This window comes from Cydia pomonella, chromosome 23 (assembly GCF_033807575.1).
Source record: "Cydia pomonella isolate Wapato2018A chromosome 23, ilCydPomo1, whole genome shotgun sequence".
Taxonomy (NCBI): domain Eukaryota; kingdom Metazoa; phylum Arthropoda; class Insecta; order Lepidoptera; family Tortricidae; genus Cydia; species Cydia pomonella.
The window spans coordinates 5,217,943-5,234,157 of NC_084725.1; the positions used below are offsets into that span (position 1 = coordinate 5,217,943).

The 16,215-nt window shown below is 37.9% G+C and overlaps 2 protein-coding genes across 5 annotated transcripts in view; one reads left to right on the forward strand and one right to left on the reverse strand.

Annotated features, from left to right (window-relative positions):
* LOC133530769 (rho GTPase-activating protein 190) overlaps positions 1-6,496 on the forward strand; it is an 83,219-nt gene extending 76,723 nt beyond the window's left edge. The window contains exon 40 of the mRNA XM_061868837.1: positions 13-6,496. The gene's annotated coding sequence lies outside the window, so the exon portion shown is untranslated. The remainder of the gene's footprint in view (positions 1-12) is intronic.
* Positions 6,497-6,889: 393 nt separating this feature from the next.
* LOC133530765 (uncharacterized) overlaps positions 6,890-16,215 on the reverse strand; it is a 70,729-nt gene continuing 61,403 nt past the window's right edge. For 2 of the 4 annotated variants that reach the window (XM_061868830.1, XM_061868832.1), the window contains exons 5-8: positions 15,858-15,965; positions 13,794-13,880; positions 10,503-11,627; positions 6,890-9,315 (exon numbers count right to left, since the gene is read on the reverse strand). In XM_061868830.1, the coding sequence (XP_061724814.1) occupies positions 9,151-9,315; positions 10,503-11,627; positions 13,794-13,880; positions 15,858-15,965 (1,485 nt within the window). In that variant the 3' untranslated portion in view covers positions 6,890-9,150. The remainder of the gene's footprint in view (positions 9,316-10,502; positions 11,628-13,793; positions 13,881-15,857; positions 15,966-16,215) is intronic. The other 2 variants (XM_061868833.1, XM_061868831.1) reach the window with 2 other exon arrangements.

Sequence of the window (16,215 nt, forward strand, 5' to 3'; positions counted from 1 at the left end):
TGTCTGTTCCAGGAACCCACAATGCAGGTTGCATTCGTGTTGGAAGGCGTGTGACGCGGTTGTACGAACGTGTCTACGTTCCCAGTGAGTTATATACGCTAGCGTAAGTTCTGCTATTTATTGTACGCAATATTAGCCTTTATCGGTTACGACATTAGGTATTCAATCGTGGACGCATACAGCACTGAGACCTACCGCGAATACCGAAGTTCGCAAATGGCAGGCATCTTTCTCTGTCACTCTAATTACGCCTTAATTGAAGTAAAAGAGAAAGTTGCCGCAATTGTTGCTCTGGTTTCGGCACCATAAAGCCAACTTTATGTATGAGGACTTAGAACTGTTTTTTGATTGGCTCGAAATCAACAGTGAAGCTTTGGGTGCTAGTATGTTAAATTTATACCATAACAGCTGTCACTTTCTAACTTGTCCGATATGAAAGAAATGGTTTTGACCACATACTGGCACTTCTGGTGTATTGTTCCTTTTTCATTGGTAATGTAAGGAAAGCATTATTAAGTCTGAAATATAATTGTATGGAAGAGAGACTATACATCAGATTTTAAACATTATAATATAGTTTGTTTTGTATGTCTCTCGATATTTCAACTTTTATTTTCGAATATAAGTTATAATCAACCTTTTTCATATCAATATGCTTAGTAATTTAAAGCGGGAATGCTTGCAATTTTCAGCTTTACGAAATATGATAGACGAATTTCTTTCGCATTTGTTTTTGAATCAAAATCGAATCAGTATTTTAACTAGGTGTTATTCAAATTATATCGCAATTTATAATAGCGTTAAGGTTGAAATTCATGCACAAACTATTTAATGGAAAAGTAAACGTTTTCTAAGCGTAATGATAAAGCAATGACAACACCATGTAAAACCGCGGTTTTTGAACGAAACGCATTCGCTATCATTAAAAAAATATTATCTATGGTACTGTTTGCGTTTTGCGTTTCGTTCAACGCACCGTACTTAATGAGCACATTCCGTTCAGTCGTATAAAGTAAAATAAGTAATTGTTAATTATAAATATTTTTAGATAGTGATATTCGCGTAATCGTTGTTTTTAATCGATATCATAGGGATCGGTGTTGAAATGCTTGCGAAGTGTTTAAATGTTTTTATTTTTTAAATAAGTCGGTTCAGACATGGCATTCGTTTTTTTTTTAATTTGTCTTGTATATCTGTGTAAGATAAAAAATGGCTAACTTTCTAAACTACTTTTGGGTTTGAGTTTGATTTATTTCCAGAAATAAATATACATTTGATTGTTAAAATAAGTGTTTGTTCTAGTCGTTGGCAACTCCTCGCTACACTGTGGTTTCTTTATTCCCCCGCGCCATTATTATTCGAATATATTTATTCGTTATAAAATATATCAATAATTCCTTCTGTCATGTCTGAACGGCACAAAGGACATTTTCCGTCCTTTTCACCCATGGCAAACCGTAATAGATGAAATATGTAGATACACGCTAGATAGGTTCGTTACACAGAAAAATCTTGCCTCATTATGATGTATTATTTTAAAACCTCCTAACCAAATCTGATATAAATCTTATGTTAAAGATATTGCAAGTAATATACAGGTGTCTTCGAGCAACCCCGCCTTCCGACACATCGGAAGGGAGGAGCCCAAACGTCCACACTGTCGCAATTCTCACTCACTACATACAAAATCCAATCTGTAATGACGACACAAATACATAGAAAATAACCAATTTTGTACGTAGAAAATGATACACGTCAAAGACAAATCTTGCACACCTCGATCTCTTATTGTGTACGGACGAGTCACAACACTGCGCTATAGGGACCGTGCGCGTTGGAGGCTCTGCCATCTTGTGGCCTAAATCGGAACCATAAACATGTACATTTACACGTCACGTGTTTTCTTGTGCATAGTAGGTGCTGCCATCTTGTGGGCTACATCGGAACAATAAACATCACATTTACGCCTCGCGCCAAAAATTTGTTGGCTCCTGTGCTGCCTCCTACAGTTCACGCACGCTCCCTATGCCCAGCTGGGCATGTGCGTCGGGCAGAGGGGAAATAGTGCGAATGCCGACTCGATTGCTCTGTTGCTCGAAGACAGGTGTATTCTGATTATAACAGGAACATGAATTAGATCTGAATTAATTATAGATTAAACCAGAATACGGTTTATAGTCGATTTTGACTTCAGTGCCATTTATTTCAATAGTAATGTACACATTTTCTGAGTTGGTCAGATCAATATTCTAACGTCGATATTTTAAAGTTGTTTGTGTTGTCGGCGTGGTTCAACATACTTTCCATGGGAGCGTGTATAAGTTGTAGGGGAACACATGAGACGTCAAATTTTTGGCGCGAAGTAAATGTGAAGGTTATGCTTTCAATGTAGCCCACAAGATGGCAGAACCTACTATGCACAAGAAAATGTACGTGAACGGTAGATGGCAGCACTTGCTTACATGTTTATGTTTCCGATTCAGGCCAGAAGATGACAGTCAAACATATAAAAATAGTCAAGTAAACTTACAAAATACTCATAAATTCAAGGGAACCTTTTAAGTCTTTTTAGTTTAATTCTTTACATCTGTTTGTCATCCAACAGTTTTTTTAAATCACTTTCCGATCGGCAGCTTACCTTAAAATATCCTTAGACTGATTTTTCCCATTTTATATCCTTGAATGTACGGTTAGTGTATTTGCTAATGTATAGCTGATGGCCTACATTGTATTTAAGTGTTTAATATAGACTGACACTGAATGTGCTTCTGTCCGTGCGGTATCGCCTTCACTGCGGATGCAATATGGACGCGATATCGCCTTTCGAGTTAAATATATAAGGATGTTTAGGGCGATTATATCTGGCGCTAACTTTATGCGTTAGCTTTTAATGTTAGAGCGAGATGGCGATAACACCTGTTCGCTTGGCTTATGACCCAATAAAATGTCTGAATGGCCAAGCAATATCCGCTATCTTGCTCTGATATTTTATGAGCGCAGTATGTGCCCGGTATAACCTTCGTTTTATTTGCCAAATAGATATTTAATTTGACTTTTGTAAAAAAACACTTTTCCAACAACAATGCAATTCGATGGATTTGTGTTATTATGCAAGGAATCATTGTAACTACTCATAAGTATATTTAATATATTAGGTGTCTCCATTAAGTAAGGTGTATCTAAGTAAGTTTTTATCGATATAATGTCATTATATCACCGTTTTACTTACACACTCGCGTCGGTGGTGACCGAGCGAGTGTGCGAGCGAGACAAAATATCATGTCCATTAGGGGAATGATGTAAAGGAATTTTTGATATTTTACTATGAATCGAAAAATACATAGAGCCTACCTGTCTTCTAATTTATTTTTCTAGAAATTTTCGCTTTTTCGTAGATCTCACGAAGACAAAAACGCTTGTTGATTTCAAGGAACTTCCCCTAATGTTTTTTCGAAAACGCAATTATGGATAAAAAAAGGCAATTCGATGTAAATATTGTACATTCGTTCATTTTACGTGTTTTATTTTCGTAATTTATTTATTGAGATATTTTTTATGAGAGTTTTTAAAGTGAATATTTTTGTTACTTTTTATTTTCATTTTACGTATTTTGTAATGCTGTAATTTGATGGAACCTGTGCCATTTTTTTAGAAGCGCAAACCCAAGACAGACCGACTGCATGTTGCGCATGTTGCAGCTGCAATGCAGTCTGTCTGTGTCGGGCCTTAGATGTTTTCCAAGAGTTGTGAACATTTTGTATGGTTGCGTTCGTCCGTTTCGTGTAGGATCATTAATGTTCTTAGTAGAATCAATGTACGCTTGGCCGACTGAAGCCTCATTGCCTGAGTTGAGATGATGATGATGGGAAACCATAGAAACTTAGGTATAGACGTTTTCATACTCCACCTCCATATGATAATAGAGAGAGAGACCAAGATAAGTTGGCAGCGATTTTGACATCTGAGAGTCCAAGTGTTATTTTAAATGTCAAACTACTATGAAATTATAACGTTTACTTAACACTTGCACATTCTGGGCTATCAAAATCGCTGGCAACTTATCTTGTTCTGACTCTATACTGTTTATCCCTATTTTATTTTTATTTACTGCTCCTTTGACATTTGTATTCGTATGAGAAAATTATACTAAAACAACATCAATAAAGTATAGTTCGTTTTTTTGCATTAGAAAAAAGGTATCATCTCGTCTTTTTATTGAAAACTGTTTTTAAACATCTGTAACTATTACTTATGAAAGCAAAATTATGTAAACGATCGTATATGATTTATAATTGCTACATATTTGTCGTGACTTATTTTTCAGAAGGGTTTTTCAATAAAAAGGCGTCAAATTCGCCTACGTTCTTCCTAATGCAAAAAAAACGGAGTATAGGGAATGACTATGTCGCTTTAGTGGTAAAATTTTCATGGAAAATAATTTCTAACTCTGTCACTTCTGCGACGGTAAACTATAAAGACATCATCATCGCGACTAACATATCGTAAGCGCATTGAAATTCATGGCGCTTAAGACGTTTTGATCACGTGGATCAAGTTCCTAACATAATGAACCTTAGAACAAAATTATAAACAAGTTTTGGCAGAATTCAATCACGATTGACGATTAAGCGCTCCATCGCTGTTAGAGATTAACAGGTCAATCGAGAATGACGATTGATTTCATTTCAATCGTTAATTGGAATATGTATGCCTACCTAAGTTTCTTTGGGAGCAGTGAGCGAGCATCGTATCGGCTCGAATAGTCGAATGGTAAATTGTTGTGGCTCGATAGGAATGTGATTTGGTAATGTGATCTGTAAGGCTAAGATGGCCGGTTTTTATCATCTGTCATCATGTCTGTCACGTTCTAACAGATATGTAAGAACGAAAGTGACGCATGACATGACGAGAGATAAAAATGCGACCATGATACTGGCGCTGGACGAGATTGCCTTCTAGTTGGTAGCTACGAAAGGAATTGGTCTCGTATACATTAATATAGGTTAAGATTATCATTAGAACAAGTTTTATGTCAAATTGGGACTGTAGCGTATGACAAACGCGGTTACGAATTGTGATAGAGCAAACGTATTAGCTTACCGCTCGACAGAAAATACGGGAGCTTTATCCAGTCATTATACCGTCGATAACGCGTAACTACCATTTTATTGCGTGAGTAATTGGCAGACCCCGCAACAGCTGACAAAACCGTGGCATATGACAGTTGTATGACAAGGTTCGCGATTATACTAAAACCATTTTACTAAGACTTTATTGTACGTAGGATTCATAAAATTTAACTAGATTCTTATTGACCTTCAGATATAACCCGGTTTAATTGTATCAAAGAAAATAAGTTAACATGTTATAGTCAATATTAAATGCGTGTCAATGTGTTTGTAATTTTGTTCATGAAATCACGTTTATTTCCATATTTCTTTCAAATATGTGCTTGAGAACAAAGAAGAAAATATTTACTTATTGCATTTTAATTTGTTCGTAGAAATGATAACTCTGACGTACCTCTGCCACAGATTTGCCGGCTCGCTTGCGGGGTATGGCTAATTGGCGACATAAATGGAATTCTCAATAAAATTAAATAAACGTTCGTTTTTATATTTTGTTTGATTTTGTTTTGGAAGTAACCTTAACATTTTGAATCTAATATACTGTTGTGAAGAGTCCTAGTTTTATTATCAAACTACAAGAGTATATCTTTCGAGTGCTTTGTAAGTAATATGAAATAAAATTAAACGCCAAAAAGCTAGAGAATGCCTTTTCGACATAAAGCTTGTCCTGAACATTGAACTTTGCGGCCATGCAGCGTTTGTATAGTTCGTGTCATCCACGATGACGCGCAGATTTGTCAAATCTAACCTTTATTAACATGACAATACGAGTCAAGGCACACGTCTTCGTGAATGATACGATTTATATTTGTATAATTGGAAATGGCAGTAAAATATTTATTTTAGCTCAATTTATCACGTAATTTATTAATGGTCGACTATAGAATAGTTTGATGTCAAAATATGAGCGCTATAATTTTCAAAACAATTATTTGATCTGAAGATTTTTTAGGTCTATCATATGTTGACATTTTACTGATGTTGACCTATTGAAAGCTATTCGACACTCACAAAGGCATACATCATGATTCATGATAATGGTTTACGATAGATTACAAATAGTGTTACGTCTAAAACAAATTAATTTTAGATTTTTAGACGGATTAAGTTTCTCACGACTTGCTTCTGTTGACAAAGATCGCTATTTGCGAAAAATCCGCTAAATGTTTGTGTGCATTTTGTCATGCGTCAGTGGATTTGTATCAATATGTCTTTCGAATGTCGAATAGTTCTGTAAAGTATTTGATTGTTGTGATATTGTATGGCAAAGGAAGGCTCAGTCGGCGCAGAACCCGCTATGTGCGTCGCGACTGTTCGCAGTTCACAAGAATGTGGCATATTTTATAATAAATAACCATCTATGTAATTATCAAGCGTTTTATTGACAGTCACCTGCCTATGGTATTGGTATAATTAGTTGAACATACCTTTAGTATCTCATAAACTAATGTCAGTTAACCTTTCATGGGTATGCTGGTCAAAAGTCGTGCGTTTAAACCTCGCCGGTGTAGAGCTGAAAAAAAGCATTTTTGAAAAAATGCTAATAAACATCGGGCAGGATCCTTAGCACACACAAACTAAAGGGTAAAACCGATTTATTTTAACCTTTTGACCACAATTTGTTAACATTTATAAACGTTCTTGTCATTTAGAATACGAATAGTCACGACTACTTTTTGCGCTCTTGGCGCCTGAGGGTTAAACAATTTTATTTATACACGTGAAACTGAAACAATTTAGTAAATCAATAAAACACCATCTTGCAGATATAACTGTACAATAAATATTTTATTCATAATATAACAGATATGTTTTACCATAAGATTGCACCATCCTTTAACCAATTTAAGCTCATTATTCAACTAAGTTCTATGTACACCTAACATTCCTCTGTGATCAAATTGAACAATGAAATTTATACTTACTGTAATTCAACATATTGTGTAAGTGTAATGCTTTTAAATTATGCTTTAGAAAGGTCAGGTGGAACAAGCAGTTTATTTGACCGGGGCAGGGAAAGGAGGTCATCTCCTCTCCTCTCTTTTCCCACATCTTCACCTTATAAAGGAATCGGAAGGGAACTATATGTTTTGTTCTAATCTCTAACTGTACTATTTCTGGCAGTACAAAAGTTAATTTAAATCCCTATTATGTACTTCGGAACCTACAATAAAACTTCATATATTAAGATCTTAGTTTCTTTGGTCCATGGTATGTGTATCTTTAAAAGATTTAACTTTACCCGAAGCTTAGCCTAAGTGTAAACAAGACTACTCTACGAGTATATTGGTGGCGGGATAACAAAATTCCTATTGCACCTAGTTATTGTAGTTATGTAACATGTTTTTTATAAATCCACAGAGCATCATCCATTCATACATCATTCTGAACCTTGCTTAAATTTATATCAATCATACCCTTTGTTGCTATCTACAGATGTACAAGTCTGAGAAAGTATTCAAAACGTTATGTAGGCTTGGGACTTTTGGATGCTCGCCGTGGTTCTAGAATCCACGGAGTCGCCATTATTTTATATATTTTTTACAATAAACATATTTTTTTCTGCTTTGAAATATACATCACATAAAGAACAAAATATACAAGACTTCTCTTCATCATATTTTAACTCCTTATACGGCTCTAACCAGGACTCAATGTCGCAAGTCGTTAAACTATTCATTTTATATTATATCATAAATCATAAATTGCTTAAACCGTCTTTAATCAAAAATAAAAAACCGGTCAAGAGCTTAGTCAATTTGTGTAATAATGTCCTATAATATTTATTATTATTTATTTATTTACGAACGAGTTCGTTTTAATCGCGCACCGAGGGTTCCGTACAAACTTTGAATTATCTCGTGTAACTATAAAGTCGAAAGACTTTTGAACATAAGTATCTATACTAAGTATAATTGTGTATAGCGCCATCTATCGGCAAATTGTTTAACTAATTTGCGCGATGTAATGCACGTATGTTGGTTTTTCGAGGATAATTGTCTATCATGTAAACCGATTTCAAAAATTGTTCTTTTATTTGAAAAAAGGTGTCTTGAATGTAATGGCATAGAAATTTCAAGTGTTATAAACGCAAGTTGGTTAAATTGCAAACATAATTCGGAAATGTTTTTTGTTAATAAAAAAGTTACCAATTCAGATGTGATTATAAAATAAAATTTATAGTGTAGTTAATATTATGTAAAAATTTCATAATTTTTCATCGGTAAACTTCGGAAATAACGGATTTAGAATTTTTGCGAATTTTTGGGGAACGGTATTTATTTTTCACATTTTCCTTCATAAATGTAGTCATAATAACGTGTTTATTACCTATATAACAGCATAAATCATGACAACTAATATAATATTTTATTTTTACACTTTGACTTCGAAAATAATATTATAACATAATGGCGACTCCGTGGATTTTAAAACCACGGCGAGCATCCAAAAGTCCCAAGCCTAGTTATGAAACTTCTTGATTTTTCAAGAAGTTTTTGTGGAATTTTCTAGATGTTTTCATCTAGAAAATTCCACAAAAACTAAAGGAAAATTTTCCATAAAAATTTTGAGAAATTTCTGTAATCCTTCGGACCTCAAGTATTACCAACAACATGTGCCCGACCTCTATTGCATAGGTACTGCTCACGCGCAAGCGCGAACTGTAGGGCTTGCTTTGGCGTGAAATGTCAATGTCAAGTTTAAGCTTTCGATGGTGACAGATTCTCAAACGGGCACCTTGCTTTACTTCTTTGATATCTTATTGAACAATACCTCTAGCTTATCACACACAACCAGAACCCACACAAGGAAATGGACCCGTCAGCAGCGGGTGGAGAGGAGTTTCCTGGATTTATGGGTGTAGTCTGACGCCAGGGAGTTTAACTATGCCTTTAGCTGCCCTGCTTTAGAACTGCACACGTTTGGAGCCCAACACAACCCGCGCCAGGGTATGGGACTTTCCAGCGACGGGCGAGGCAGAGTTTCCTGCATTATTAAGTGCGACGAGGTCCATAGCCCATCACACACAGCCCGCACCCCAGCACCCGCACCAGGGTATGGACCCGTCAGCGATGGGCGGAGCGGAAAGTTTTCTTGATTTGTGGGTGCACGCTGAAGCCAGGGAGTTGACGGAGGAGCAGACGCTGTTCGTTCGCTCGTGCTCTGAGTGGGATGTCGTCATCTCCTGGAAATAGAAACAGTTTATTAGTAAAAAAATACATAAACTTAATTATAAATAAAACTATTCGAACAACCCTACCCGCATCGCACCCGACGCAAATGAATGAATGAAATTAATTGAATCCAGAAAATTATTTCCATATACATTTAAACATAATACAATTACATTACAAAATAAGATAAAATACAATTCAATAACATAACAAAATTAAAATAACATTATATTAAACTAAAATTTAAATAAGGGCCTGCGTCCCGGGTCACCCCAATCCCGTCACGATAGGCTTGTGGTAACCTCTCCAGCGCTCGCGTAGCGGGCTGGCGTCCCACTCTCTAAGCGCTGACAGTAGCGTGTTGAAGGAGGCGTAGATTACCTTTCTGGCGATGGCGCTCCTCGCTCCGAGCCCGGCGCGCGATCCTCTGCGAACATGGCGCCCGCGCTGCACCAGCGGGGCAGGCAGAACAGCGCCCGCCACGTGTTGTTATACTGCACGCGCAGGTCTCTGACCGGCGCGCAGATGTAGTCCATACCACACACTCCACAGTATACACGCTTGTACAAAAACTGAGGAACAGCTGCCTGCTGCGTTGCCGCGTTCAATCGCGGTGGACAACCTCTGACCCCCCCTACAGCTCCCCGAGAAAAGTTTTCGTTTCCGCGCACCAGCACCCATCAGACAAGAACGAACAAGAAGAAGAGTTGGTTGTTCATGTAGGTATTGAATACTGGTGACAAGCGTCGAATTTCGTTGGTATGGAAAGAATGGGAAGCATATTTGCAGGCGGAGTATGGACGTAATTATTGGCGTGATCAAAGGTACAGAAAACAAACGCTATCACGTGTATAACTGCGATTGTCATAGGACACGCGACAAAATAAATAAGAGTGAGGCGTTTGTCTAGGGGACACTAGAACTGTCCAAAAACGATCAGAATTTATACCACATTCACTTTTTTTTACTAACCGGCCCAAGTATAATATTTAATTTAATTTTTTTATACCACGGCGGTGGCAAACAAGCATACGGCCCGGCTGATGATATAAGCAGTCACCGTAGCCTATGGACGCCTGCAACTCCAGAGGTGTTACATGCGCGTTGCCGACCCATAAAAAATCTGTACACTCCTTTTTCGAAGAACCTCATACTGTAGACCCTTATTAACATATAAAATAATATCTTAAATAAGTACCTGATAGCTATCCCGCTTGTACCGCGGGCCAGAGCTTGACGACGACAACGTGTTCCTCGGCCGATGCCGCGTACAAAGCTTAGGCTTCTCCTGTTCCTTATCTATCAACCTCTCATTATCACTCTCTGTCACGGGCACCTTCGCTACTCCATTCTTCATCTCTTTCTTTTTATCCTTTTTCTCTTTTCTTTTTCTCTCCCTCTTTTTGAACGTCAGCGAGAATCTTTTCCGCTTCTTCGCTTTGGGAGAATCTGGTCTTTGTGGGACTATGGACTTTTCTCTTTCAGATCTACTGGTATCGTCATCTGGATGAGGTACTTGAGATTCTGAGTCGGTTTTTAACGTTAGCTCTGTCCGCGTGGAAGAATCTGGTTCGCCAGATTTGTAAGCTACTTCTTTCTCTAAATTGGCTAGTTCCATCCTTCTTAATCTTTTTGGTAATTTGTTGACAGTTGCATAAATAGGTTCTTCGTGATCTCCAACTGGGGCTGAGCGAGATCTGAAGAAGAAATCGAACTTTTTCGGCTTCACTGGTATCCTTCGTTCGACGAATACAACAGTGCTCGCCACTTCTGTTGTTGTCGTTGTGTGCTCGTCTCCAGATTTTGGACTAGAAGCTGCAGTGATTGGAGTGTTTCTTGGATAGTCATACGTTAGCTCTATATTCTTTTCAGTCACATAAGACTGCTGTTTTTCATCTTGCGACGTCGTTGGTACTGGTTCGCGTTTCTGACAGCAGCATTTCTGCAAAACTTTCCTTTCGCACATGAAGACGGAATTCTGCTGAATGAAGGTTGTCTGTATCGTGGGTGTGTTTTGGACATCTCCTAGTAAGTCTTCTACGTTTCCTCCGGTGTGGAATCGGGGTGGTTGGTAAGGGGCGAGGACGAAGCCTGGAGGGGGAGGTGTGGTGACATGGTAGGGGGGTGATGTGACGCTTTGGAAGTATTGTGGTTCTTGGTTGTCGTGGATGAGGACATCCACGGGCCGCCCGGGTTGGGGTTGCGAGTTGGGTGCAGCGTTGGGCATCATGGGCGTCATCTGCGTGCTGGTTGGCTGCTTGGTTATGGGAATGTCTTCGGGCTGCTGGCAGTCGTCGCATGTGCACGGGGACTCAACGCCGCTCTGGAAAATAGCGTTTTTGTATCAGTTCATGAAATGCAATTGTGAATACGATTATATGTGGTGGTTTTTTCTTGACTCTACTTTAAATTAAAGACTTCTTAATTTTCGAAGGTAAAATTAGTGATAGAGTTCTCAAATACTTAGTATCGTTTTCCAATGTACTATACTGGTTATTTATAGCAATTGACTATTCTCTGAAATTAGGTACCTATGTATGGCTGCATTTACGTTTTATATGGATTCATAGCAATTACCTTTCTATAGTTTTGAGAAAACGTTTGGTGAATAACATATTCCCAAAGTTCCAGTTGACCATCTTACTGTGTTTTCGTTTCTACAGTTTTGTCTCGAGTAACGAGTTTATGACGGGACGGACGGATATTATTTACGACCCGCTAGAACTTTATGACGACTCGTCACGTCTCCGGCCTGAATGCTAAAGCAACGATTTAGACGTCGATAGGTACGTGTTTTCGCAGACTTATTTCGGGGGAAATAGGCTCGGCCAGAGGAACAGGTAGTTTTGGGATATAGATAAACTTGTGTGAAAAGACAATGGCGACTAAAATATTTTTGTTAATAATTTTAGCATTTCCTTCAGAATAAATTCATTCGAATAGGTAGGATTATTTTAACAATTTGAAACATATCAATATATGTTACAATTATTATAATTGGATTGTTGGATAATACAATTATTATATCGGATAAACGAGCAGATAAATCGCCTGAAGATAGGCAATTACGGTCGCCCATGGACACCTGCGACACCGAAGGGGTTCAAAGTGCGTTGCTGGCCTTTTCTTGAACTAAATTTTCTAGAACAGAAGCACAAGTAGATAGATATATATATATATATTATATGTATATACTACAAAAAAATAACTCCAGTTTAATACCTTCAGCTAAATAGTTTTATTACCGTAATGATATTTCAGCAGATGTATTTGCACAGTCATAGCTGATTTATTTTCACTATACCACTTGAGTCCTACGTGCAAAAATATTTCCGTTCTGTCAATTGCTGCACAATTCTAGACCTTAAAGAAGACATTTACTTTAATCCAAAGTGCTGTTACAGAATATCTTCTCTTGACAGCTATCGTGACAATTAGACACTTTTACACACTGAAACTGACAGATCGTTACACCCAAAAATACATACCCTCAAGATAATGACATGAACGCTGAACATATGCCAATTCAACTCATCACTTCACTTTGACAGCAAATCAACATCCTAAGGAACATTTGAAAACCCATGGTTCCAAAATTTCGCACGATTTTGTAAACACATTAAAACCACTGTCACATAGGAACCGACGCGCGCGCGGCTGAGACTCGACTAAATTTATTTATAATCTTACATTAGGTGTTATATTTTGTAGCGCCCTTGACTCACATAGCTAGGACTTTCTTTTCCCATGCAATAAGGATGAGTTTGGATCGTTATGGGTTGCCTAATGGACTCTATTTCGAGGCTGTCGGAAGCTTGTCGATGCGTCAAGAGTTAGGTGTAGTGAAAATAGGCAGAGGGTTCACTCGGGTTAAAAACGCTGCGAAAACGAAAACATAAAACACTCGCACACAATAGTTATTATATGCCTAGGACAGTAAAGTAAGATATTTACTGTTCGAGGTATTACAGCCACGTCTAATCATATCGATACGGACAACGTGCCAAAAATATACATAATTTTACCACTTTGTCTGTATCGATATTTTCAGACGTGACTGTATACTATTTTTCTGGTCGACGGAGCCGGAAAGCGGCAACTTCGTTTAGCGCTTTGGCGCTGCAGAGCAAAAGATGACGGCCGGAGAGCGTCGGAGGACAGAAAAATAACTCTAATATTCATACGATGCAGAAGGAAAACATGGGATTTAAATAAATCCAATGTATGTTAAAAGAAAGTTTTTGTTTCTCAACCATTTCAAAATTCATTCGGTTTTTGGACATTCGTATACATCACCAGATCAGATATGAAATATGGCTTTCCATCACAGAAAGGTCCTTAAGCACATATGGATCCTCTAGGCATCGAACGACATTAATATGTACGTAACGTTTCATTTTTACAGTATTTCTGAACTTATCACACAATAATGGCCTAACTGATCTAGCACTCTACAAACGCCAACACAAGGGTCACAAATCATACGTACGAAGGTCTGCGTTGAGGCTTTATTAGCCCCGCGACGTGTTTGCTTAGGTGTGGGTGGAATCCGTGGTTTTCCGTGTGCTTGCTTTTTCTGGTGTTTAAGAACATAAATAAATTCATTTGATAAATACGATATGGCAATTTCTTATTAGGTATTAATTTTCGAAAAGCGTAACTTAACCTAACAAATTGTATATTTATTTAATTTTCGTAAAATCTAAGCCGATTAAGGCTAGAGAGCATGTCAAAGAAAAAGCCACGCTGTCGTTTCGCCACAGTCGCAATAGTAATGTCATTACCAGGGCCCGTACATTTCATGCCGTTGACGGAAAAATGACTTTACGCTACATAGAGTATGATTCCAATTAGTATTTTCGCAATAATAAATCATATTTAACCACTTTAGTTAACTGATATAGACACTTGACAATCAGTACAGAAACGTCTAACTAACTATCATCTTACTGTCACGCAACAAAATAACAGATTGTTAGGTTATTAAATGATACCTACATATTTTCGATTTTTAACAGTGTCATTTTTACGTGAAATTACGTACTGTATGTGAAATTACGTCATTTTTACATCAACGGCATGAAATGTACGGGCCCTGGTTATTACTGTAACCGCATTAGGTTTTACCTACATTCCACATTTTGACAAGTGCTATGAAAAGCGAGCCGATATAACTTTTCGCGGACTTCAGACAGACCCTTCACAGACTTGCGCGGGTGTTTGAGGGGTGGGACCTGGGTAAAACCCGTCGCACGCACCCGTGCCAGTTAGAGTTACCTACTCATACTATTTTTCGTTAACCCGTTCCGAGCACCCACTCAAGTCGACGGGCCTCAGACGCTGAGCCGTCGTAACTGTAGTCGCTAATCTTTTTCAAATGTAAGCTATGTACGATCTGGAAAATTCGAGCACGTGGCTAATTGCTACCAACTGTTCCTCTATACATCTTTACAATTATAATATACATTTTAATGCTTCTGCCAACTATCGTAAGGTTCAAAGTCGTTTACATATATGATGTAGGGTGTAAGTAAATGCTCATAGCATTGTTCTTAGAAAACGTAATACAATGTTCTGGGTTCCGGGTTAGTCACCAGATAGATTTAGTTAGGACGTTATGAATGAATTTGTTTTGATTGCGTTTTGTTTTGATTCCATTCTGCGAACTTCATTTGCAGCATTTTGCAGTTAGAATTCTCTTCTCCAAACCATTGTATTTTGCTACTTACTACAAACTATGGTTTTTATAATTAATTAAGAAAAGAAATAGAGAGCTCACATACTATTTTTAAGGACATTTTTTTTTCTTTCTTTTAACAAAAACGCATGGACTATTTGAATGAGAAAGGAAAATGCTATAAGATATTTCTAACTTTCGCAACTAGATACAGTACATGATCAAGATTTAATGCCGGCTATTCAAACTCGAAGTCCTGTTATTGAAACCTCTACAAACGAGGGTGAACAACCGGCATTAAATCTTAATCATGATAAACTGTATCTGGTTGCGAAGAAACCCCGAGACGGGCTGAGAATGACTTGTACATACTGCTCCCTTCTCGTCTCGCTCTTACTTGTCCGGTCTCGCCCTTCTGTGATTGGGTTGGGGTTTGCCGAGAGTCTCGCCGAGAGGCTCTCGACGAGTGGGTATAGCCGGCATAAGATTGACGCAAAAGTATTCCAAATCATTGTAGCAGTAGATTTAACAGTTGTGGTAGCACAGGAAGGCTCCGTCTGTTATGCTTTAACAACAAGCTTGTACTTTACCAAGCGGTAACGTATGGCAATGACAATTCAGTTACTAAAACTGCTGCTAAAGTAAGGACGCTAAACACGGACAATTTCGTACATTGACCTGCCATTTCCTATCTCTGTATATACTGCTATCCCGCTCACTCGATGGCATTGAATGCCTTAGAAATAGGAAGTGGCGGAAATTCTTCGTACTTAGCTTCTATAGCTTATTAGCGTTTTAGCGTCTATATTTTTCATTAAGTACTTTAATCGTCTTATAAATTTAGTTTAGTTATCCTTAAATATTAAGTATCCTTACCTTATTCCCCTCCTCGCCCTCCTCAGGAACAGCTTCAAGGTCATGGAACACCCTCCCGGATCCGACACTTGCGCATTCTGGACACGCACTGCATACAGACGCGCTGTCCTGCCAAGGCAAACTGTGCTTTATTTACATACAAATAAAGTTAAAATGAAGATCAAGGTTGTGGAACTGATGGAACAGGTTCTACATACAGACGCGCTGTTCTGTTAATGAAAACTGCACTTTGTTCATATACAAATTAAGTTTACATTGCAATCAAAATCAAGGTCATGTAACACTTACAACACAGAGATGCGCTGTCCTGCCAACGCAAACTGTGCTTTATATACAAAAACATTAAGTTCATATCATA